The 24,809-nt window shown below is 42.3% G+C and overlaps 2 protein-coding genes across 2 annotated transcripts in view; both read left to right on the top strand.

Annotated features, from left to right (window-relative positions):
• malrd1 (MAM and LDL receptor class A domain containing 1) overlaps positions 1–1,928 on the top strand; it is a gene marked incomplete at its 5' end in the record, with an annotated part of 45,276 nt that extends 43,348 nt beyond the window's left edge. Inside the window, 2 exons of the mRNA XM_079181145.1 lie at positions 1,535–1,642; positions 1,734–1,928. Coding sequence (XP_079037271.1) covers positions 1,535–1,642; positions 1,734–1,820 — 195 coding nt within the window. The 3' untranslated portion in view covers positions 1,821–1,928. The remainder of the gene's footprint in view (positions 1–1,534; positions 1,643–1,733) is intronic.
• A 7,925-nt stretch (positions 1,929–9,853) lies between these two features.
• Positions 9,854–24,809, top strand: part of plxdc2b (plexin domain containing 2b) — an 82,876-nt gene continuing 67,920 nt past the window's right edge. Inside the window, exon 1 of the mRNA XM_079181734.1 lies at positions 9,854–10,217. Within this exon, the coding sequence (XP_079037860.1) occupies positions 10,124–10,217 (94 nt within the window). The 5' untranslated portion in view covers positions 9,854–10,123. The remainder of the gene's footprint in view (positions 10,218–24,809) is intronic.

Genomic DNA, 24,809 nt, shown 5'->3' with positions numbered 1-24,809 from the left:
AAATTCTGTTAACGCAACATTGGTTTTTCTTCTACCAATAATGCAATAAGTGGGTCTAACATTTGAGGAGGTCAGAGGGTGATCGCCGAGCCTTTCTGCTAGATTACATTTTAGATTTAAGATTATTGATTTTGTGGTTTGTGCTTCTGTGTGTGTGTGATTTATACACACACACACACACACACACTGTAGTGCATATACAGCAGATAGACACAATAACTGAACCATATAATCTGATCAGATCCAACAGAACAAGCTTAACACCAAAAATAACCAGTTTAATTAACAGCTTTTTGCAACAGTCTTACACAAATATAACATAAGAGGCTTTTAGACTGGATTACATTATACAGGTGAAGTGGTGGAAGAAACTAAGTATTATCAGCAAAATGTACTTAAAATAACCAAAGTAAAAGTACTTCTTCTGCAGAAAAATGTTCCATGTTACTGATATACTATCATAATATTATCTTACTACATTGTGTGAGATCATTAATGCTGAGATGAAAGAAGAAAAATATTATTATATTCATATAATTACATTTTTTGTATGTTAAATGTAATAATACAACGTTTCCCTCTGACATGTAGTGTATACCGGTAACGGTATAAAGTAGCATAAAATAGGAATAATAAAGTGCATATACCTTATAATTTGACTTCACTACCTGAGTGAATGTAATAGGTACTCTTCACATGGGTTGCTATTATTGTGTCCACCCACATTATGCTTTGTTTCCCTTCTGTTATTCCTGCTATCACTGACAGAGATCCCACCATCAGAGACGATACAATCACAACTATTCCATTTGGATAATGGCTCTCTTGAGTGTGTGTGCGTTTAAGAGTGTGTGTGTGTGTGTGTGTGTGTGTGTGTGTGTGTGTGTTTCTAAAAAGAAGGGCAAACAGAGTGAGCTGTTGGTCCGAGCGCACACACATTTTCATCTGCGTGGGTGTGCAGTAAGCGTCATCCAGTATTATGAGTGAGAGAGATGCTGAGAGCCTCAATTATCATGACTCTGATGATGGAGGTCATCATGGATTTAATGCTGCTGTTTGAGTGTGTAGCGTTTGTGTGTAATGCAGTAATCTCATGATGCTGTTCATAATATGTTTAACTAATGCCAACGCGTGTGATTATTTTCACAGCACATTACTCTCCAATTATATGATTAATACACACAACACATATAATGTCTCTCAGTATATTCTATACTGTACCTGTGTTGTCTGCACATGTTAGTTTTGATGCGACTGCAAACGAGGACGCAGCTTTAAATAGAGAAGTGTAGGTGTGAACTCGTATCTCTGTAACGCAGGCAGATCCGCTTCAACACTCGCTTTACTGAGCAGTGGCAACACTGTGTGGTTATTTAACCTCTGGGAGATGATGAAATGTTTTATGGAGGTTAGAGGTGTAACTGTGGACGCATAACGGGTCAGTTTAATTTTTATTGCACCTGCATTTCGGGCTCTCCCTCACATTAAGGCTCATCTAATTCTAAGCCGGTGTGCATGATTGTCTCTCCCTCAGTTTCCTGGTCCGCATGAAGGGTCGGGCGGTTGTCCCAGAGTTGACCCCAGCAGGAGTGATGGTCGGGGGCTCTCCATCAGTGTCTACCCCTGGAGGAGGGAGGTGGAGGTGAGGTATCTCTGCTCAGCCTTTGGGACTTCACTCTTTAATTGTCTGTGCAGACGTCAGTGACGCGATGTTTGTCTCTTTGTGTCCACAGCAGGTTTCGGCCTCTAAAGATGCCAAGCTGTCCTTCACCAACCCGCTGTACAAGTACTCCCCTGATGCTAATAGCTCTGAAGCATAAAAACAATGGACTTTACATATTGACTCTGCAGTATGGAGCTGGGTCAAACGCTGTGTGCACATACTTGATGAGTTTGTCTGGACCTGCTGAGGTGCCAAGTGGTGGGGGAATAACGCAAAGAGTGGAAGAAAGTTCAGATGTATTGCAAGGGAGTATTTGAATGTCAATTCTGATACATCGCTGTTGTGATTGACAACTAATATCATATTTTACCAAATGAATGATTTGAGTGATATCCCCCAAATATCTGGTACTATAAAAGCTAAAAGTTCTGTATATTAATTCATGATTGTTGAGTTTAGATTTTACCAAATTGTATCCATATGAATACCAATAAATGTAGTTTAAAAAGAACGTGTACAGAGGTGAACAGCGGTGTAGATCTTTCTGCAGGAGCTCTGCTCTTTGCAACTCCCTTAAACACTTGTATTTGCAGTTGTTGTAGAGGGTTCCTGAATATTTACTATGGCCCCTAAATCGTGGAGCAAAAGACCACGAGTCGGATTCGGACCCACGCAGCTGCAGTAAGGACTCAGCCTTGGTATAAGTGTGGCGCTCTCTCTACCAGGTAAAGTCCTGTTAACAGATATTCATCTATATGTGTAGTTCCTAACAATGTGAACTATTTCTTTAATTGGCCATTTATAGTAGAAGAAGAAACACTTAAAACAGCCAGTGCTTCAGTACTGTAACTTCCAGGAATGGTTGCGTGTGTTTGGTCGATTAAAGGTTTTATTTTAATGCTGGCAAAAGCGGAACATATCCAGTTCATTGAACTGAGCGACTCCACTGAACACAGCCTCCAAATGGAGTCCTGACTTCATTAGTGATCCTTTTTAATCCCCACAAGTGCAAATAAAGTAATTTGCCCCTGTTTTATTTGCAAATTAAAATCCAATACAAGTCGGCTTCCTGCAGCTGCTTTGTATGTGGTGTGGACCGACTCTCACTTTCTCTGTATCAACCAGCGCAGAGCAGATTGCTCATTAACAGCACAGTTAAACCGGTCTGGTATAAATTTGACGAGTGCTCAGTCACGGCTCTTCTCAGCTGTGTCTCATCAAAGATGCCATCAAAAATGGCTTTCTCATATTATATATATTCTCATATCAACATGATGATGTACAAGTTCAGGCCTGTGTGTGGTGAGATATGCTAAAGAGAGCATCAATTTCCTCTATTGGGTCACATTATTGCTTTAATCAACATAATGCACTGATTACATGTGCTGCAACCAAACAAACACGTGTTGTGATGTAACATTTTATCCCCTACTGATGAGCCAAACACTCCGATGTCCATTACTAGATCTTTTTTATTTGTCCAACTTGTCTTAAGGAAGTGATTCTGCTCTCCTTTATATTCCAGTGTTTATAAAATATACTGTATTAAAAAGCAGCAATAGCACAGGTGTAAACATAACACTAAAGATGGTGGACTAGAACGGAGCCATCGTTAATGTTATTAGTAACACCTGGGCTTTGGTGTAAATCAAAATGTCAATTAAATGTTTATTGATGTCTTATTGAATACCAAAAGCTCCACATATTCTATAGGTGGGAACAAAAACAAAGTAGTTTTTTTATATAATAGAAGGCCTACTTCTGAGTTTTATAGGGATTCGGCCTCCATCCCATTTATAATAAATGTCCCATTCCTTCATATTGGCTCAAGTTGAAGTTGTGAATCTTTAATTTTCAGACTGTGGATGAACACAAGCTCCAGTGTCATTACTGTTAAGTCTCGTTCTCCATCACTGTGGAGTCTTTGCCGAGTCCATAGATGGATTCTGGGTCAGAGATTTATCAAAGGGCCACAAGATCAATAACAGTCTTTGAGCCGTGCACTGTTTCGTTGTTTGTGCCCTCGCCTTATGTTGGCTCTCTGCCTTTTCCTCTGAGACACTGTTCTGCACAAAGCCAAAGAGCCGGAACCACACATTTGGTCAGAACAGATTTATGACTGGAATCGTGACATTTTGGCATCTCTTTTACCATAAAAACCAATATTTATACCATGGATTAATATGTCATTCAAGGCAACAGCATGTGAAATTGTCAGAGAGGGACAGAGAGAGAGAGCTACGCTAATGTTAGAGAAGCAGAGACGGCTGGTTGGACAGATAGCCGCAGCTAGCAGTAGCTGAAGCTGCATTTACTAACTGAGATCTCCCTCGATGAAATCTGTAATTGAAGAATATCCATTTTGATGAACCAACTGGTCGTTCAGTGTGTTGTTCCATGCAATGAGGCAGTAGCTAAATTCAGTCTTGATGGAGAAAGAAAAATACAGCTAAACTCCTGCTAAAGCTAACTAGCTTAGAGTAGCAGTAACTTGTTCATTGTTTTGCTTTGTGGATACTGTTTTCCCTTGAAGATTGTCCAAAAGCAGAGCACAGATCTGTAGGTTTTATGGCAGTTATCGTTCTTCTTAATCAGTCTAAACGGGTATAAAATGAAGGCATTACAATATTTCTACCTTAGGCATTTGTTAAGCAGTTTGCCCGCAAGCCTGAAATCTTTAAACCAATTTTCCTCAATTTTCACTGCTTCTATAGTTAAATCTCCGCCTTTGTGAAGCTGTATTAAATAAACATTTAGCTCATTGATCATGCAAATGAATAATATCTCCCCCAAATGTTGTTTAGTTAAGGGATATTCTGACAAATCCATGGGAATTTTACAAATATTTAAATTTAGACTTTTGTGTTACAGTTCTGGTCATTCTTCTTATTTGCATACGTTTATTAGTTTTATCATTGTTACCTTTATTAACAATTGCAAAGCCAACACCTTTCTGTCACAGAAAAAAACACCAGCTCAGCCTTTTCACAGCCTCTACATCCATGTGTGTTTGTCTCAACCCTGTGCCATTTGACCTAACACAACTACAATCAATAACCGACACAAAAACCTTTTTCCACTAACATGCAACCACACAAAACAATGCCGCACTCTCACACGGTGGCCTGCTGACTGAGAATGTGCAGCTATCAATGTTTTTAGTCCCGGGCGATCGCTTTTTCTGGTAGCTTCGTTATTCGTGCTGTTGAATAGCACGCTGGAGAGCTGCTGCTGTTGTTGGTAAAGGCGGTGTTAGTCAGCTTTTCTCACCGGAGCTATTGTTGTCACAGTTTTTTTGTTAATCAGAGAGTCCATCTAAAGGTCAGTGTTTTGTTTGTGTTCCCCTCGGAAAGGTTCCTGTAGTGAAAACGTTCCGCAGTGACGGCCTTTAGGGCCCCCGCTGTCAAAATAGCAGTTGATTCTTTATATACATAACTGCTCACCTGAGACCTCTCCCATCCTGGACTGTCAACCCGCTATCACAGCATCCAACATCCTCCTCTTGCAGCTGGGGACTGAGGTTACTCAACCATCCCAGTCAAGTCAAGGTGAAACTCACCCCCTTTCCATGAAACGATGGCTCTGAATTGGCTCTCTCGTCATCTCTGGCTGAGTGCAGAGGGAAAAAGTCTGTTTCTTCTCTCTGTATCCAGTGAGAGTGGATGGCGATCAGCCCAAGGGGGGCGTCCCCCCCGACCAGAAAAAACACCCCGGGTCTCGGCCTCTTGTGGAGGATGGCAGAGGAGGCGGGCTGAGCTGCTCCTTATTGGATCTCTTGTGGTTTTTTTGGGGTTGTAAAAGCTTTTTATCTACATCTTAACTACCTCCTGTGTGGTACAGCAAAGCTTAATTAAGGCTTGACATAAATTGTAAAAGGGTGTTTTATGCAACTTGTGCAGCCAATCACCGATTAGAACGTTCCCTCATCACAGGCAGAGAAGTTGGTGTGTATCATCAAACGTGGCTGATTTAATGAGATTCTGAAGTTATATAATTTAATGTTTGCCTCATGAGATGCACAAATGACGCCTTAGAGAATGACTGCCGAGAGATAAATGACCTCTGCAGGGTAATTTATTCTGCCGTGGGCTGGAAATACAATGAATTACTCGTGAGAGTTTGATCAATATATGACTGTAGCCCTGTAGTTTTCACATATGTGAGGCCTACTTCACACCTGCTGGAGGAAGCATGCTGTTGCTGAAATGACAGCTTGTTGCATTGCTCCTGCCTCCTCATTTAGGTTGCCATAATAGTCAAGTAAAGCCCTCTTACGTTCAGGTTTGAGCACTCACCTTTCTGTTTGACTTGAGGCGTTCAGTTAAACGTTCACTGCATTAATATAGCAGCAAACAGCTATATGTAAAGATAAAGTGGCGTAACCTGAGCAGAGAATAAAGTCACTCTCTCCTTCTGTGTGTGTGTGTGTCTAGCCGCCATGTTGAGAGCCATGTGGCGGCACTAGTTCTGAACATTCAGCACCTTTTTAAGATTTGAAACAGTTCAAAGTTAGGGGAGAATACTATATTCTTCTGGGCCTGCTGATGTAACAAATAGTGATTATAGCAACTTTAAAGGGCATCAGGAGCACCATCCAACAACCAGTTGGTTTATGGATCACAGGCAGAACTAAATGAAATGATTGGAAGGATAGGATACCGAAGTTTGAAGCCTGAATGAGTAGAAAACCTTGGACCATTAAGGGAGGAAAGCTGACCTTTTTCAAGCTTCTACTCTAAGCAAAGCTGAACGATCGTGTGCTTTCAGGTCTTGTTAATACCATTGTGAACCGGAAAAGCTAATAATCTGCAGTTTTATGATGGAAAGACGGAAACAGAGCTGAGCTTGTTCACCTCAAGTTCTTTTTTTTCTTTTTTTTAGTTCATGGCTACACTCAGTTCTCTGTTTATTAAGTGGCCAAGCGTCATGAATGCTGCGGTGACATGCGGCGCCGCCACTCAACGAGTGGGACCCAGATCTACACATAAGCACTCTTTGAAATAAATGTGACACTTCGATCTAAGTTCCCTTTAATGTCGCTCCCAACTCGGTTCAATAATTTCGTCACGGACGTTTTGATGGTCTTTAAGGTCACCCTGGGGAGACCGGGTCTCCAGCCAAGCAAAAGTTCACAGCATCTGAGACTGATTCTGCTTCATGCTACACACGGACAGAGTCGGGAGGAGTCTGAAAAAGAGAAGGCTTAAAGAGAGCTGAGAGGGAGAGAGAAAGAGAAGAAAATGGATAAAGGGGGAGATTTTCAGAGTGGTCAGCAGAGGACTAGCTTGGCTTCTTTCTGCTGGAGTTGTGGAACAAGGTGATTAGAGCATACTGCATGGGGAGCTGTGGCTGGGTCTCAACTACTGTGATGATTTAAGAGTTGCAGAGAAAGAGAGATTTGGGGGGTTGGTAAAGGGGAGTAGACGTGTGTGGATGGAGGATGCTTTAGGACTAAATCCCAGCCTGGTACTGGACTGTGTGATCTGATTGAAAGATGCTTTACGTTTTTTTGTCAAAAACAATCTCATTTTATGATGGAAATGCATCACTAGGCAGCATATTTTGATGTCTGTTTGGGATTGTACGGGGTTTTACAGACGTTTGATATACCTCCCTCTTCGGTGTACAAGAGGTGTCTGTCGCTCGCATCCCGCTGAGGGTGATTTCAAGATTAATGTGAGAAAGTGGATGTGACACTATCGGGGATCGGGCGCTGCCAGCAGATATTTATTTGAGTCTTATGATCTTAAAAAACATCAGAGCTATTTCAAAGGGAAGTGAAAGAAAAAGCATGTCACTCGCTTCCTCTACTTCTGATTATCTGGATGAGGAGTTTTCATCATTTCGTCCCTAAACGCCTCATCGTCAAGATTTAAGTGCTCGGACAAAAAACGGCATTTAGAGTATTCAGGATCATTTCATTGACAATACATTTAGCCGACAAATATGTAATTCCTACAATTCAGAGATTGTACATGTAATGTGCACTTTTACATTTTCTAATTGAATAGTGCGTCTGTATGTCCACAGACTGTCAACACGGGACATATATCAGTGTTCAAGGAATATAAAAAAAGCATATTCTGAGACGAAATAGTGGCAAATAAATACACATTTGGATGTATTTCTAAAACAGGAAGTATTATGTTGCCAAGGAGTACTTTGTTTTAGAGTTGCGGCAAGTGTTTAGACGAAAAGAAGTTAGAAGATATACTAACAAGTTCATGTAAACAGTTGACTTCACCACGAGTTAGTTGGAGATGTTAAAAAAGAAAGAAACAAACTGAAGTGCTCTTCTTCAGGTCATGTTTCACCATCACTGACACAAAGCAGCAGCTATATTCATTTTGGGCAAGAACAAATCACTGCTGCAGCCACTAAGTTGGCAGTCGCTTGTAATGATAATGGGACAAAGGTATTTCAGGGGCCGGGGGAGATATTCAAGGAAATGGCAAATTAAGATAGTGACATAATAGCTATTTATTGATCCATTTTAATTTGGGAGCTGAATGGCGTCCTGTCGGAATATTTGTGCCCTCTCACGTTTGGATTCTGATGACTTTTATTACCTTTTTAGCCACTAAAAAATCCAGTAAGCACAAAAAACTCTCAATGTTCAATATGCAGCCAAGTAAATGATAAAAGTGGCCCTTTATGCAAGAGCTTTTCCATGACTTGTGGTTCAGCTCCTGAGTTCCCACAGCGAGTGTCTTAATTAGAGCGAGCATGTGGTCCAAGTTATGCTTCCTGAACTAAGCAATGAGGAAAAAAACTAAAAAGTTCCCTCACGGGAGAGGTTTCCAAGCTCTCCCTCTTCAATATCTGGCTGCTCCCGAGAAAAGTGAAAGAACACAACCGACGAAGGGAATGAGGAGTAAATGAAATGTGAGTTTTTCAGAAATTCCCATCCATCTATTAACCCTTTTTGTTTGTTCTGGGTCCTGGAGACCCCAAACCCTCTTGAAACAGCTCAAAAAACAACTTAAATTGTTATATCAGCTTTCATGAGCTCCGTTATTGTCATTAGTGTTGACTTGCTACCTTTTTTTTTTTTTTTACTTTCTGGATTTCTGTTTCTGGATTTTTAAGAGATCTAACAGGAAGTCGGACCTTTCTGGGATCCAGCTGACCCCAAACATCAAGGTACTGTACAATTCTTTGTCTATAAAAGATTTTCATGAGCTTATTTGCTGTAATAAGGCTTTTTGCTCATCAAGTTAGGGTTAAAAAGGGAAATGGTTACCACCTCAATACTTTTCCAGTTATTGAGTTTCAAAAGTGCAAAGGAAAAATATTTAAAGGAAACGATTTGGCTGATTTTGCAATTATATTAATAATGCTCACACGTACAGTAGTAGAGTCTGCGGTAAGTAAAGCCAAGGGTCAACAAAACGGGTTTTAAAAAGGGTTAATAGCCTATATTATGATCCGATTTGCACCTGAAGAGGGCGCCCTCACAGTTCAATCACCTGTTTGTTACAGTGAAGGTGAGGAAGGAATGGATAGACAGACGATAGATCACAAAAACAAACAGTGTCACTCAAATATAAGTAAACTAGCCTAATAATAACAAAAGTCTGACCTAAACAGCGAACATAAAACCTAAACTTCTCGCATATCTTTTAATAAACCCTTCATGCTTAATAAAAACAAAGCCCTCTTGAGAAATGAGTCCAGCTTGTTCAACATCTTTTGTCTGCTGGCAAACAGGAGGCCTACAGCAGCAGCTCCTGAACGCGTCTTCTCATCACTCAAACGCTGCTTGTCAGACACGGTGCGGCTCACATCCTCAGGCACAGTCTCCACTGTCTCCCCGGCAGCTGGAGAAACGCTTTGTCTCCTCAGCTTCTTCTGCACACACACACACACACACACACACACACACACACACACACACACACACACACACACACACACACACACACACACACACAGACACACAGACACACACACACACACACACACACACACACACACACACACACACACACACACACACACACACACACACACGCACACAGGGCATCAAACAGAAGAAGAAGAAGCCATTGGCTCCGAGGAGCTGATGACGGAGGGAGCGCACTGTCTTCTCCAGGAGCGCGCTAGCCTACAACACACTCACGCACACACACTGCACCTCCGGCCAGTGGGATGATACCAGTGTGTCGGACTGGGACGAACATTTAAGTGGGGAACTTTGTTTTTTCTTCTACTGCGGTTATTATTTTTTGTTTAATTTGGAGGTGGAGACCTGTTAGAACGAGCGCGTTTACACTCTCCAGGAGCGCGCAGTGTGGCACACGCTGGAACAAAAAAAAAAAAAAAAAAAAACAGCTCAGTGCAGCGCAGGCAGGTTTCCGTTTTAAAAGCAGCAGGAGAGGCACGAGAGTTACGGAGTCCGCGGGGAAGCGGTGTCGGTGCACGAGGAAGACGGAGAGCAATCTGCGGCGGAACTTGGATATGGCGCGTGTGAAGACGGTCGACCTTCTCGTGGGAGTTGTTTTAGTTTTGCAGTGTTTGGGGGATACCCGAGCCGAGATCCCAGCGAGTGACGGTAAGAGCCCGCACCTTTTAAACATGAACGGGACCTGAGTTTCAGGGTCCGTTTCTTCAAGCTGAAGTCTGCAGAACGTGCAGCAGAGAACACACACAACTATCAGACACAGGTGGAGGGTGCATTGCTTTGGCGTGCGAGCTACTTTGTTTAATGCTCAATTCCATTTGTTGTAGTTGCAGTAAACCTCCATTTATCATATTTTAATGTGTGTATGCAAAATAAGACAAGACCCCGAGGCGGTTTCTCTTTAATTATCTTATTTTTAGGAGCACGTCATGACCTACTATCTTCCTTTTTCTGTCTAGATCAAAGACTTTGTTATTGTCTAATTATCATATTTCCACAACTACTTTCCATCTTTGCACATTAATTTGCCCTCTGGGTGAGCTAATTACTCTACATTGTTGTAATACAGTCAGCACAATCAGTGCAGGGTATGGCAATCTCAAACTGCATCTGGAAATGTCTTTTTGTGTATTCTGGTTTATTGATATGTGAGATTTTTTTCTCTCACCCTGGTATGACCTGGAACAATCCTCTGCAACTTTTTTTTGCAGATTTGAGATCAGTAACCGTTGCACGGTGCAGGTGCTTTCTCTGTCCTGCAGAGGAAACGCTGGATTACCTGCACGCTCTGTCCATCTTGATGTCCTTGATTATACAGTGGGAGGATGAGGACTCCCGTGTGAACACTATCCCTACTGTAAAGCCACAGTGTGTGCACCTAAAGTCCACTAATCTCAACTCTAGTGCATCACACACACACGCGCGCGCACACAGCTCGCCCTCTGACAGACGATGGAATAAGTTAATGCCAACGTTGGTCCTGTTCACACAGACGAGCTCTTGTTTCCCAGAGCTTTTATTGCTGGCAGCGGATTTTCATCACATATCAGATAGTGGTTAGAGAAATGTTCGGCTGCTGACAGTGACTGTAAATTAAGCCCGTGTGTGCGAGTGCAGACCACAGAGTTACTGGAATGTACGGCTCTGTTCGGAAGAGATGCTATCGGCCGTGTGTGTGTGTGTCCGCTCCGTACACACTTTTTGTTTAACGCAGTCATACTCATTCTTATTTATGAATTCAATCAATCTGCTGCTGCTGCACTCATTTCACATCAGTGCTTTGGTAGAAAATCATCGGCTTCTGTGCTTTTTTAGAATGAGGCTTGTTTTAGAGGCTGCAGATTGAGGAAAACACCATCATCCATTAACCAAAAAGAGCATTTTCCTCTCGGAGTGCTTCATCGCTCCGTCTCCTGCTAGAGCCGCACACATTTAGTATGTAGGACAGTATTTTTAGACATCCGGGCGAGGTGGTTCCCTTGCCGTGGACTGACCTCGACTCTGCTGTAAGGAGCAGCCCCCCTGTCCTTCCTGAGATAGGCTTTTATTAATACAGTGCAGGTAGACTCCTCCACATGGAGGTAAAATAATAAGGTACCAAAAGCTTTCCCACTCTGGGTCTTAGCAGCTCCAGCAGAGCCTGAGATGTGAAAAGACTGGTTGCACTCCTTGCATGTATTAGTTGGATGAGCTGTGAAGCACATCTGTGTAAAATTACACAGCATCCTGTGAGCTTAGTGCATCGTTTTTTCTTTTTTTGAAATAATATTACAGTCTGTGGCTCTGTGATACTCGCCCAGTGATACTCTCACCACTGGCTGCTTTTGAGAGGGTTAATTTGCACTCCAGTGCTTCTCTCAGAGTGGATGTCAAAGAGATGTTTCACTAGCGTCTGGAGTGTGTCTGCATGTGCGACGGGAGAATGAAAGAGGGAGAGAGCGTGAGAGAGAGAGAGAGAAAGTCTGGCCTCGTGTAATGCTGCGGTCTCCTTTAAAAGCCTGCCCTGAGGGCTGTTAATGTGCTAAGATTGCGGCTGTGTGTGGAATTTAATTTGTTGTGGATGCTCAGAGTTGTGTTTCGTTGGTCGGTGGAGGGTTAATCCGCCCACAGGCGGCGATATGGACGTTTCCAGCTCCCTCATCCATCACGCTGCCGGCAGCCACCTCTGTAATCGTACGAACACGCTCTCACACACGAGTGTAAGCTGCAGAGAAACATGCAGACCGGCTCTGAAGTTTGACTGTCATGACAATGGCTCAGATTGCTGATACCATTTTGAATCCAGTCTGTTGAAATACCTTAATTCCTTAAAGTCCCCCACCCAGCAAATCCCATCTCAAATCTTTTATTCACAATCTCTTTTTAGTTGCTCCCTGTTTCCTCACTCTGACACTACAGGTGCCTGCAAAGGAGCCGCTGAAGTGAACTCAGCGACATTATGTTCTTTTCCATCCACTTTCCAATTAGCACATAAACAAGTAATCTTGGGAAGTCTAAATAGTTTTTAATGCTTGGCTGAGGTAGCAAAGTAAGTGGATCAATAAAACACCAGGTGCCGTATGATGACGTGTATGATACGAGTATATTTGGTGACTTATAAGTACATCAGATCTATGTGTGAGACAAACATGGACATGCACCAAAGACCATTTCAGTTTTAAGATTTTTGAAATCATTTACACAGGAGCTGATGATGTAGTAGTAGTAGCAGTAGTACGAGTTCTTCTCTTCTCTGTTGAGAGTTACACATGTGTCATACCGATCGGGCAGGATGCTCGGATCGTGACAAGCCAAGCTACCGCCAACACGTGTGCTGCAGCAACCAGGAAATGAGTTTCACTTCCTGTTCCCTCATCTCAAAGTCAGTGTTTTTTAATAGATCTTTGGTTAGATGCCTGAAAAACACAATCATATTTTGTCGGGGTGGTGACGTGAAGTCGTGCGACCACAGTGTCCCTCGTTTATAGGCTAACGTTAGCTTTTAACGTCTGCCGATTGCATTTACGCTTCATAAAAGTGGTGTTCATTTGTGAAGATTATCTTGCTGAACAAATCGTTAAAGTATCATAATTCTTTGTTTGCTTATTTGCTGCAATAATCCAAAATACAATTGAAAAATCACATTGTCTTTTTTTTGTTTGTTGAAGGAACCAATGCGATGCTAACAAAAACACGTAATCCATGCAGCACTCTACAGCGACCACAAGTTGTTTATTATTTTATTGGAAGTAAAAAACATTCATCTGTTTGGTTGTCGATGAAAGGATTCAGACAGTGTTGTGTGGAAGATGATGTCACAGCAGTTTCTCGTAGGGTCGACTGAATATCTCGCCTACACTGGGGGGGGGGGGGGGACTATCCGCAGTGGAAAACGAAATAGAGAAAAGTACTGGTACCAAAAGTGAGTTGAGCCGAACCATGCAAAGGCAATGAGGCATGAACATAAGTTAACCCCAACATCACAGAGTCTGTTCCAATGGTTCCAAAGAATCCCAGTGGTTAAGGTATAATGCCGCACTTATACAGTACGTATTTTTTATTCTAAGTGATGAGTTAATTTCCCACCAAACAAACAACCTAAAGCGATTCGATAAGGGGATTTTTAAAAAAGGATTCAGATTTGATATCAAACCTCTTCCCTTCTCATGACGAATGCTCTCTTCTCTTTGTCATGCTTAAGGAACGATTCCCGACACGAACTGTCCATGGAGAACAAAAGCTCCGGCTCGGTCTACTTTAGTGAAGAGACTGTAAGCCTTCTTGGAATCTGCCCGCCCTCCCTCCCTCCCTCCCGCCCACCCCCCAGCTCTCCCTCTTTCTGACATTGCACATTTCAGAACGGACAGAATGAGCCAGCCTCTTTATTGGCCCTCTGAATGACCCGCTGAAAGGATCTGCCATGAATGGATGACGGGGGTGGGGTGGTATGAGGAGGGTGACAGACAAGGAGGGGCGGCGGCGACGGCGGCGGCGGCGGCTGGGGTTTATGTGCTGCCCCGTATGCAGACACAGTGGGCCGCGGCATACATCGCGGAGGAAGGGTCGACCCCCGTACCAGCATGCAACAGCACCACCAGGCTCCTGCATTGGTCACGCCTGGCCCTCTGAGCTCCCTGCCCCTTTTTTTTTTTTTTCTTTGCTCCTGGAAGAAGCTCAGTTTGAAGGCTTGAGAGGACCGGAGCGGCACACAGAGTTCAATAGGCTCAGAGACAAAGAGCAAAGAGGCCACTAGTTAATGAAACCCAGCGCAGTTAAGCTCCTCTTTAGCTGCTTCTCATTGTCTTTCATGTGGTTCAAAAAGCCCCTTCACTTCCCCGATTGCTGCAGAGCTCTGCCAGAGTTGTCTGCACTCACTCCCCGGCATTTTCTATTCGGTTTATATTTATTTAGCTTATTCAGAGCAGCGAAATTATGGATCTTGTCCGTCAAGCAAGTTTTGAAAAGGTCGGAGGCGGGAGCAGCGGCCTTGTTAGGGAGCCTTCCGGATCTGAACGTCAGCGGTTCACTGAGAGATGACAGGCATTTTCCATTCATGATAAACATCCCTTTTTTTCCACAGATGGTTGCAAAGCAGCCAGTAGACCACAGCCAGGCTGTTATCTGCTCCTCCTGTTGACTCTGCTGAGGGATGCTGCCGTGTGAGAGACGCTAGATTGTCAACTGAGGGGTGAAATGAGTAAAATGGTTTTTATTTAGGTGGGAGGAGTTGGCTTTTCTTTTAGGCTCAGAATAAAGGCAATTCCCCCTCTTTGCCGAGCACCTTCATAAGAATTACAGCTGCATTGTGTAAATGTTACACTCCAAAGAATAGTGAGCAATGATTAACAGCATAGGTCATTATATTAGGATAAAGAAACGACAGTGTAAGAGCATCCAAGAGAGGGATTTTCTGAAGATCTAGGAGTATTTTGGTGTTGGTGTTGGTGAGGGAGTTGGTGTACTTTCTTTTTGCCTGCCTCATTTGCTTTCTGCATCTGTTAGCTATTTCCTGTCACAATCGATCAACATCATTTGGCCGTACGCAGTATTGAAGTTAGTTCTTTCTGCTGTGTTTGTTTATTAACTATGACGGTGAGGGCGCATAAAGACCAAGATATACCAGCAAGGCCAGCAAAAAGTGTTCCAAATATTTAGAGATAGGTCATCCCTGAGTTTGCTGCAGTAAAAAGATACAGGAAGATGTTCGGAATATATTTTATAATGAAAGTAAAATAAAACGATGGAATGTTTGTCGGCTGAATTCAAGGAATGTTTCCACAAAGGAACACAAGCGGACCTGATAGCTGGTGTGTCAAGAGTTCCTGTTTCTATACACATTTTCAATTTGCGCATGAAAAAAAGTGAAAATGCTGTAAAAATTGACATTTTCTCTTGACGATTTTCTTGAAATTTGATTAAGTTTGCTCTAAATTTGGATGCAGACTTGCCCGTTGATCAACTGATGGCTTTCTTTCTCTATCATAGTTGAACGCTGGTGCAAAATAAAGCATCCATGAAGTTATTTGACGTGAAAGGGGCCGACATCCAAATATGCCATTAAGATTCTCTTTACCTTCTCCTATTAAACTAGATTGTAACTGCATGGAAAATATCATGATCGTTGATCATAACAATGTGGAGCTTTTCTTTTGGTGGACTTTTCCTTTGAAGTCCTCTAATCTGGTCCATGTTAATACCACTCACATGCTTTCATCTTTCTCTTGATTTGCCCGTATGCTGCCGGACAGTTGAACTATGAGTAAATGTTTTTACTGCGGCTGAGTTTGATTCAGGATCTTTTGAGTGTCTCATTAGATCACAGAAGGCATTAGAGGGGTCAAGTTCTGGCTTCTCCAGTGTAACCTTGATGCACACCAGTAAGTGCTTGGTATTTGACGACTGTAACCTGAAGTTCAAAGTGCTGGATTTTATGGAGAACATATTGTTTGAAATGGCTGGCTGGATGGCAGTCAGCTGTGTGGCCTGTAATAGGAGTCCCTGTTGGCTGTGAAACACAGATGGGGGATGATTTCATGCTTCAGACACAGCGAACCTGTTGGAGAAGCCTTTTTGTGTTTCATGGTAGGGAGTGAAAAAATACCTGCAGGTGTAACAGAACAATAAGGAATTTTATTTCACAAATATTTAAGAAAGCTGATTTTTTACCTGTATCTAGTGGGGCTGGGCAATAAATCAATATTGTATTGCTATCGTGATATATGACTAGATATCTCCCTAGATTTTAGATATTGTAATATAGCAAAAGTGTTGCATTACAGTAAAATGATAATGGTAATTACCTGAACTTACCATAATGTTCTATTATGTTGTTTCATATCTCGATAACGATATATATCGCGATATTGCATGTTTTTTTGTAATTCAATATATGTCTATATGAAATAATCACATGGTTTTATACACTTTATAAATGAAAAGTAGTATACTAATGAAGAGTATTTTCTCATTTAATGAAGACATGTGGTGCAAAATGAGCCGATTTTTGGATAAATCTCCATAGGATTCCATTGAAAGACGATAAGTGATCACATTGAATTATCATCCAGCCTTACTTAGTCATTATATCCACATTACTGGTGATTATTCATCGAAAATCTCATTGTGTAAATATTCTCAGCATAAATAGTCTATCCTACAGGTATTTGGTCAAAAATATTGTGATATTTGATTTTCTCTATATTGCCCAGCCCTACTATCGAGGTTCTTTTATCAACACACAAACCCTCGCGGGGAGCTGTGCATCCAAACCAAAAAAAAACACTGCATATGTGAAAATGACATACGGTGCCTGCTTTTTATCCACACGGCGCACTGCACCGAAATGATGAAAAGCAACCGAAGATCTGATGCGCTCGCACGAAGGAAGTTGAAAGAGGCGGCTCTCCAAAGGGCAACAAAGTGTTACATGCATGGCTATCACGAAGGAGAGGAGAGAGAGCGTGGTGTTTCAGGCCGTCCAGTCATGCTGAAAGAAGATAAGGTGCCAGAGGAGCCTGTCACCCCCACCCCGAAGCGGGCTTCATATCCTGAGCCCAGCAGGAGCGCCGGCTTGGCTTTGTCCCACAATAGCAAGTGTCACTCACAGGGTTTACGGCATGCGGCTACATGCTTTTGCCTATATGTGCAACTGTGTGTGAACGTTTTCTCTCTCACACACTCTGTATCTGTGACTGTCAGTTCCCGTACTCTTTCTTTCACTGTTGTTTTCTTGATTTTACTGTTTGATCGGACAGCAGCGAGTGAATAAACCATGGCAGGATCAGTAGAGTTTCAAACCTCAGTACTTGTTGAGTCCAGACTGATATTTGGCGCTGAAGGTTTGGTCGGATTCTTAGAATTGTTTCCTTATTCTCTCATCAGATATGAAGGTCTGGTGTAAACATCTTATTTTGTTAAAACAAAACCTGGCTTTGGCAGGGTTTCTTGCAAATTGCGTTCTTGAGTAAGTATTGTTTTGGCGTCTGTGCCGGTATTTCACTTTGAAATTTGGAAGTGACTGTTCCCTAATCCCCTCGTGGTTTGGTAACAGTAAGCTTGTACATGGGGCTTTGGTAACAGAGATACTCCGTATGAGTTTGGTGGTTTTCTTAGCCAAACCAAAAACACAAGATCAAAAGTGTTTGGTTGGATGTTAGCTTGTGTGGCTAACTAACGTACTTTCCAAGGCCAAGGAGCATCTCATAATACTTATTTTGTGAGGTTATAGGTTATAAAAAGAAAAACAGTGTTTTCTACCTTCTGATGGAGCTAACTTTAGCTGAATTAGCTAGCTTGCGGTAGTTTCATGTCAGCTGGCGAAATCTAAGGTTACCGGCGAAAAACTAGAAGCTGCTTCTGTCTTTCTCTGTCTAAAATCAAGGACTAAATTCAGTTTATTTGGAAAGCCTAATATCACAAATCACTGCTTCAGAGGGCTTCACAATGTGTACAGCATACAACGTCCTCTGCCCTTTGACCCTCGCATCGGAAAAGGAAAAACTGCCCAAAGAAACTGTTTAAAAAATGACCACGAATTTCGAGCGGCTAATCACTTTGCCATCATTAATCATTGTAAAATGCATGACAATGGAGAGTTTGACAGAACGGGTTAAGGCAATTGTGAAATTGTTTTGGTTACCAAAATCATCCTGTGATTAGCGCTGCCAAAGAGATTGTGATTGGTTTAAAGAAAAACAAAGAAGCCAGAGCGTTTTTACCTCTAATAGCAGAACGATAATCTGTGGAGTCGGGACGCTGTGGAGATGTCTGTCCGGCTATGCAAGACTACTGTACCTGTGACTGATTTCCTCGTGTTATTATTTTTTGATAGATGGAGTCAGCAAAATGCAAAACACTTACATTTATTTCAGTGAGTGCAATTAACCTGCCCCCTAACTTGACCCCTTCAGTCGGTTTATTGCTCTGTTTATCATGTTAATAGCATGCTCACTTAAAAAACCATCAATTATGGTTTTACAACATGCTGTTGTTGCTTCTCCTGGTGTGAAATGCTGTGCCGCCCTAATGCACGGACTTACCGGGGCTGAAGGGCGAGAGAACCAGCGGCCTGACTCGACACGAGCTTGACAAGTTGCAAGGTTCATCAGGGTTTGGCTGATGTGCCGACACATTTCACAGCCGCATGGGGAGGGAAGAGGGGGTGAGAACGAAGGCGTTGATATAATATCGCAGATGAGAGCAAATCATCTACCAGTCCGGTTTGACACTGGTTGTTTACGAATGCGCCATCATAAGCACTGATAAAACAATGTTCATCACACTAATAAGGTGCCAAAAAGCTAATATTGGGTATGTTTACAAATACAAGAAGTAGTACAAGTACAGTAAAAATGATAGCTGCCTGTGTTTTACATGTTCATAACATGCAATTGTTTCTGCAGTAGCTTTGAACGCGCCGCTGTTAACCAAATTATTTTCCATAAGCAGTGGAAAATAAATCAATTACACAACAATAGTAGTTCAGAACGTACTCATCACGTTATGCTTTGGATGCAACTTGCAACCGCTGTGCACACACGCCTACTTGTCTCATTAAGCTGGCTTTGTCTTGATTTATTGCTAACATATTGTCTTATAATGATGGGTTTCATATTGTGTTTACTGACTAGAAGGGCATTTGTTGCTGTCCAGTCAATTAAGGTTGCCGTGACATATTGTGAAGGAATGTAAGGGCCTTTTAAATGTCCGTCGCCCCAGGGCCTCAAGTAATATTATTGCGCCTCTGGGTACCATGATTAGCACGCTAATGCTGCGCACACTTGAGTATGTTCAAACAGTGTTTTGAGCTGTGCCAAGCAAACCCTTCGCAGACATTGATGTGTTTTCCTTGCTGTAGGTCCAACGGCGCTGCCTTTGTTACTCTGCCCGGAAAATGTCTCATCGTTCCCTGTCCAGAAGTTTCTTTTCCCCGACCAAACTCATCCTGACAAAGAACAAGCATGCCCCGCAGCAAACGGCTGCTCACAGTGCAGCTCTTTGACATGCTGGAGGATTTTGGGTGGGAATGAAAAGAGTTACAGCCACAAGTGGTGTGTTTCTGCGTGAGGAGGCTGAGAATAGATCGTGACTTTGATGACTCCATCACAGTTTGTTTTCCGTTTGGCATCTTACATCTGTAATTCATATGGACAGAACAAATCTTGAGGATGTTGAAACTGGTTATTGCTGCCTTTTCAGGTGAACACAATGTTCTGTATATACTTAGAGGGACGTTTTGCTGGCTTGAATGTTGACGTCTTGTAACACTAATGCCACAGGAACTGAAATGGACTCAGGGAATTAAAGTTGGTCATCTGTCACTGAGTGCTGGAAAGAAAATGCTCAACATTGTTTTGCGACTTGTTTTTGGCGATTTCAGCCCATCGAGTGAGTCATGAGGACTCGTAATGCATCTGTAAGGCTCCCTAGCTCGGCTTTGCTGTTCATCACTTCACCCCTTCAGGAATCAGGGCTGCCAAGAATGAGAGGAGAAAGGACTCTTCCCAGAAGCAAGCAAAGGTTTTTTAGAGGTCAGCGTGATTTGGAGTTTGGAGTATGCAGTTCTGGACAAGCTTGGTCCAGCTGTCCACCTCCTAAATGGGCGCGGAGCTCATCCCGGAGCTGTAAACAGGAGGCCAGTTAGCAGCTCATTCATAATGGGAGTTGCACTTGCAGCACATTGTCATCTCTGTCTTGTTTACCGCTTCTTTTTCTTTCTTCTGACACGATCAAACATGCTCGACTGAGCAAAACAAAAATAAACCCACCAAAGTCAACAAGTGATTCTGGTAAATGTGGTTTTGTGTCTGCCAGGTGTTTCTGTCTCCCCCCCGCCCCCCCCCAGTGCTTACTTGCTGAGAGTTTCTCCCAGAGCTTAGGACAGAGGAAGGAACAAAGGCGTGCTTTGAGTCTTTGTGGTGATGAATTGCAAGGTGTAACAGCAGCCTCTGTATGAGTGTACTGTATGGGAGACAGAGAGAAACTCTGCCCAGGTAACTAGAGACGAGTCTTGACCCAGTGGTATGTCCTGCACTGACTCACTGTGTTTTTTTTTTTTTTTGTACAGTCTAGGAAGAACAAGCATCCTGATACTAAGGGGAGGTTGTGAGGTGTTCTAGTTAGGGCGACAATATATCAATTTAATGGGCACACTAGATCAAAGTCTGTGGTTTGGCTCTGTGAGCAGTAAATTGGCTGGTCTGCAAGCTGAGGCCTGACTGCTTGCAGCATCCCTATTAAGCGCAGGTATTTGTTATATATAACTCGGTACGAAAATGTCTGTTTGTGTTTTGGAATAACAAAGAGCGAGGAGGAGAAATCAACCACTTCCTCCCCCTCGCCCAGAGAGGGAGGCTCTTAAATATTCCCGTCCAAAGAATGTGATGGATGGCGTTTTGTTACCAAGTGTTTGTGGCCATTAAAAGGTGTTTGTGCGAGGAGCTCCTTTGACAGTTGCTGAGAGGAGCCCTAACATCATAAAGTGGTAATTGACTCCCATTTAAAGGCCATTCTCTCCTGTGTCCCAGAATGCTTTAATTAAATGGAAAGTGAATTAGTGTGAGCAGTTTAATTATGAATATGTTATTCATACCGTTGCACAAAGGTAATACATGTGCCCTTGTCTCAAACAGGTAGGGTGGGAGTTAATGATAAGCAAACGACGTCCAGCCACAAAGTCAGTTTGAGCGACAGATAGTCAGACACTTTATGTGATGGCAGCATTGGACAAAATCGAATTGAAAAGAGAAAACTATTTTTTTATTTGTTGAAATTCTGTAATGTTATTCTGTGTTTAACTCAGAGCCAGTGTTGAGGGGTTTATCATTGCACTGGTGTCCCACAGCAACCAAAAGCTGATACGTGTCTCAGCTCCAGATATTGATTAAATGTCTGGCCAGCTCCCCATTCACCCGAAGGCCTCTGGTACCCCGGACACTGGAAGTAGTCAAGGTGCCAATGCACTGAGCATCATCGCAACTGGGACCTGCTCTCTGCCAACCCAGCTTCAACTTCTTTAAGTCATATTTACAGAGTTGTAGGGATGTAATTCGACATCTAAGACGCAACAGATTTTCCCTGTTTTGTTTTTTAGCCTGATAAAATGAAAGACCTGCACACATTAAATGGGAGTTCAAAATGAAATGCCCCGTCTCCAGACAGCTGCCAAACCAATGATATATGCCCTGAAAATCCCATCTATCGACAAGCAGACAAAATTAAAATGAGAGGTGGCGATATGAATATAAATGACTTGTTTGATGTCCTTTGTTGCCACGAGTCTGCCCCAAATGTCTGGCCTGGCAGAAGTATTGGTTTTCTTTTGGAGGCGTGTACCAGTTAGTCGGTCCTTCAGTAATCTTTCATTTCCCCAAAGCCGTTTGTGACATAACATGATGTTTGATATTTCATTCAAAGTCACATTTATTTATTTTTTCCTGCTAATATGAAATATTAAATCTCCTTCTGACAGTTGCGGTCAGAGCAGGGCTGTTTGTCCACTACATTTAGAGTTGATTGATGATTTCTGAAGCTAATAAGGGATTAGACTTTCAAACTTGTCAAAGTGCCGACCTAAATCTGGAATCTTTTGATGAAGTGTCATTTAAAGAGACAACTCCTAAACTGAACCCCACAAAAACAATGGAAAATCAATTTCAGAGAATCAAACGCAACGAGCCAAAACCTAGCATTTCCCTGAACTTAAGTTTTATGTGTTTACTGTAAAAAAGCTTCCCTGCTTCAGGGCTTTTTTTGTCTTTGCAGATGCAGAGCCACAAGTAGGGAATTTGTGTGTTCTTCCTCAATTGTTCAGAGGTTAGGGATCAGTTCAGATCTGAGGAGGAGATCGGCTCATCAGATCTGAGGCCTTTTATTGTTTGCACATTGTTTCTGCAAACAATTACAACTGAACGGATGAATTGAAGGCTGTTGAAAGGTCGGGCCCAGTAAGCTTTTCAATATTCACGTGTGTACTTGTTTGTTTGTATGTTTGTGTGAGTTGCTGCATCTGCTTGAGGTTATTGAGCAGCCACTTCACAGCAGCCCATCAGTAGCGGTCAGCTAGTGATTGTGTATTAGCTCATGTGTAAACAGATGGAATCATTGGGATCATTCTTTGCAGAACCGCATTGATGCAAGAATAAAGTCTGGAGACGTTCATCTTTAAAGTCAAACTGAAATTGAATTTATGTTTGTCAAGTATTGTCATATATTGTTTTTGTGTACTTTTTTGGTTGAAACTGTAATTATAAATGTATATTTTAGTTGGGTAGCGGTGTTTAAAAAATGTTTGGAAAGTCTGCAGTCACCAAAACTAGTTTGATGAAACGGAGACAGCTGATGATAGCAAGACCCCCCTCACAGCCGAATACACTTCCATGTAGTACACTGTGTTCACTATGAACTTACTTGTGAAGTGCGTGAATATCAAAAGGGTAGTTCACCAGAAATGACGATCATTTGACTTCTTCTTCTTCGTCTTCTTAATAGCAAATTGCAACCTTACGGAGCATTACCGCCATCAATTTGACCGTGATTGTCGCCCCCTGGCTTGTTTGCTCACTTGACAATTGTGTTCAAACGGAATAAAAATCAACATTTTACTTCAACTTGGTTACTTGGTTGGTGGTCCCTCCCCTTCGACTATGTAGCAAAGATGGCGACCATTAATGGTGAGAAGTGTTTCTCAAATGAGAAAGTTTGATCAAATTTGTCAGTTTCCGTTCAGCTTTTTTTCATGCGATACTTCAAAATGTGCATACAAATATGTGAATGGAAACACAGCTACAGTGCAGTGCATTTTATCCTACCACTAATCAACGCACGTATGCACTCAAAATAGCAAGTGTTATTACGGACGATTGCAACTTTAGACCCTGAGTGTGCAGGTGCTGACCATGACTCAGCAGGTGTTGAAATAACAACAACGAAATGCAGCATCTAGTGGGAATCAGTGCTTCTGTTAGCAAGCTAGTAGCTTACACTTTACGGCTGAAGCTTTCACTTTGTTAGCCTAGCTTCCTAGCTTCCTTTTGCAGAGTTGATTACAAACTTAATGCCCACACAACAGTCACTTTAAGCAAACGCTAGATTGTGAACGCTATGTAGGCTAGTTGAAAAATTAGGGGAAATATCTACGGTCTCCTAGCTTAAAGTGCAAAACATTGCACAAAAGCTGCAAATACAAAAAAGTGAGGAGGATAAAAAATTAAGTTTGACTTTAAGGGCAAAACCGAGGCAAGGACGGATCTCTCTATTTAGCTTTTAGCCAGAGCTTTCTCACAGTTCAGTGAGATTTCCCGACAGACCAAACTTGACTAATCCTGCAGAGCTACAGTACAGCAGTCTCTTGCTACCTGGATGTAATGAGGAAGTCCTTCTGCTTCTTGCCCAGCTTCCTGTTAATGGTCATGTGTCACATTTGATTAGCCATCGAATGATTGGTTGCCCGCGCTGCTTCAGAGTGACCCTGAGGGACTGACTGAGGATGTGTTTTTAATAAACTGGAGGTCACAGTAATCTACTGCTCAGATCAGAATCCAGTCAGTTCTTCCTGGAGTACCTGATGTTGGAGTAATAGATTATATGAATTCACACATCCTGTAAACCTTATCACATGCTCCTATCTTTTCACTGCTCTATATGTGCCTCTTCATTTCCCCTCCCACCCACTTTCTTATCCTCATTTTTCTTCCTGTCCCAGTTGTACTTTAACACAATGAGCTCTGTGAAAGATGAACAGTGTTACAAGTCTTTAGCTGCAGTCATCCATCATCTGAGTTCAGTTGTGAAGCCTGTCCTTCACCTGCTGTCTGCCCCGCTGATGAAGAGCCTGGAAATCAATACCGTGCTAATAACGTTGAGTTTGCACCTGAAGAAAGATGTGAATCAATATCACGCTAAAATAACACCCATGACACCAGTGTGCGTGTGCAAAAAGTATGTGGACACCTATAAGTTAAACCCACATCTACATGTGATTGGGGGAACATGTCATTCTAAAGCCATAGACATCAAAACGCTGCTTTAACAGCTGGCCGTCTTTTCTGGGAACATTTTAGAGCCTCATTGCAGGGATTTACTCCCCAGTCAGGGCTGCAACTAATGATAAAGTACCTTATTGACTAATCTGTTGATTTTTTTCTTTTTTTCTATCAATTAAAGTTAATGCGAGGAACTTTCATTATGTGTTGATTTAGTCAGTTCCTGTGGACAAAAAAGGTTAATGTTTGTGAGTACCAGAGTCCCTTTAGAAATCCTCTTTTT

Source organism: Pholis gunnellus (assembly GCF_910591455.1).
Source record: "Pholis gunnellus genome assembly, chromosome: 20".
Lineage (NCBI taxonomy): Eukaryota > Metazoa > Chordata > Actinopteri > Perciformes > Pholidae > Pholis > Pholis gunnellus.
Note: the sequence above shows the minus strand (reverse complement) of the source record. Positions and strands in the feature narration are given on the sequence as shown.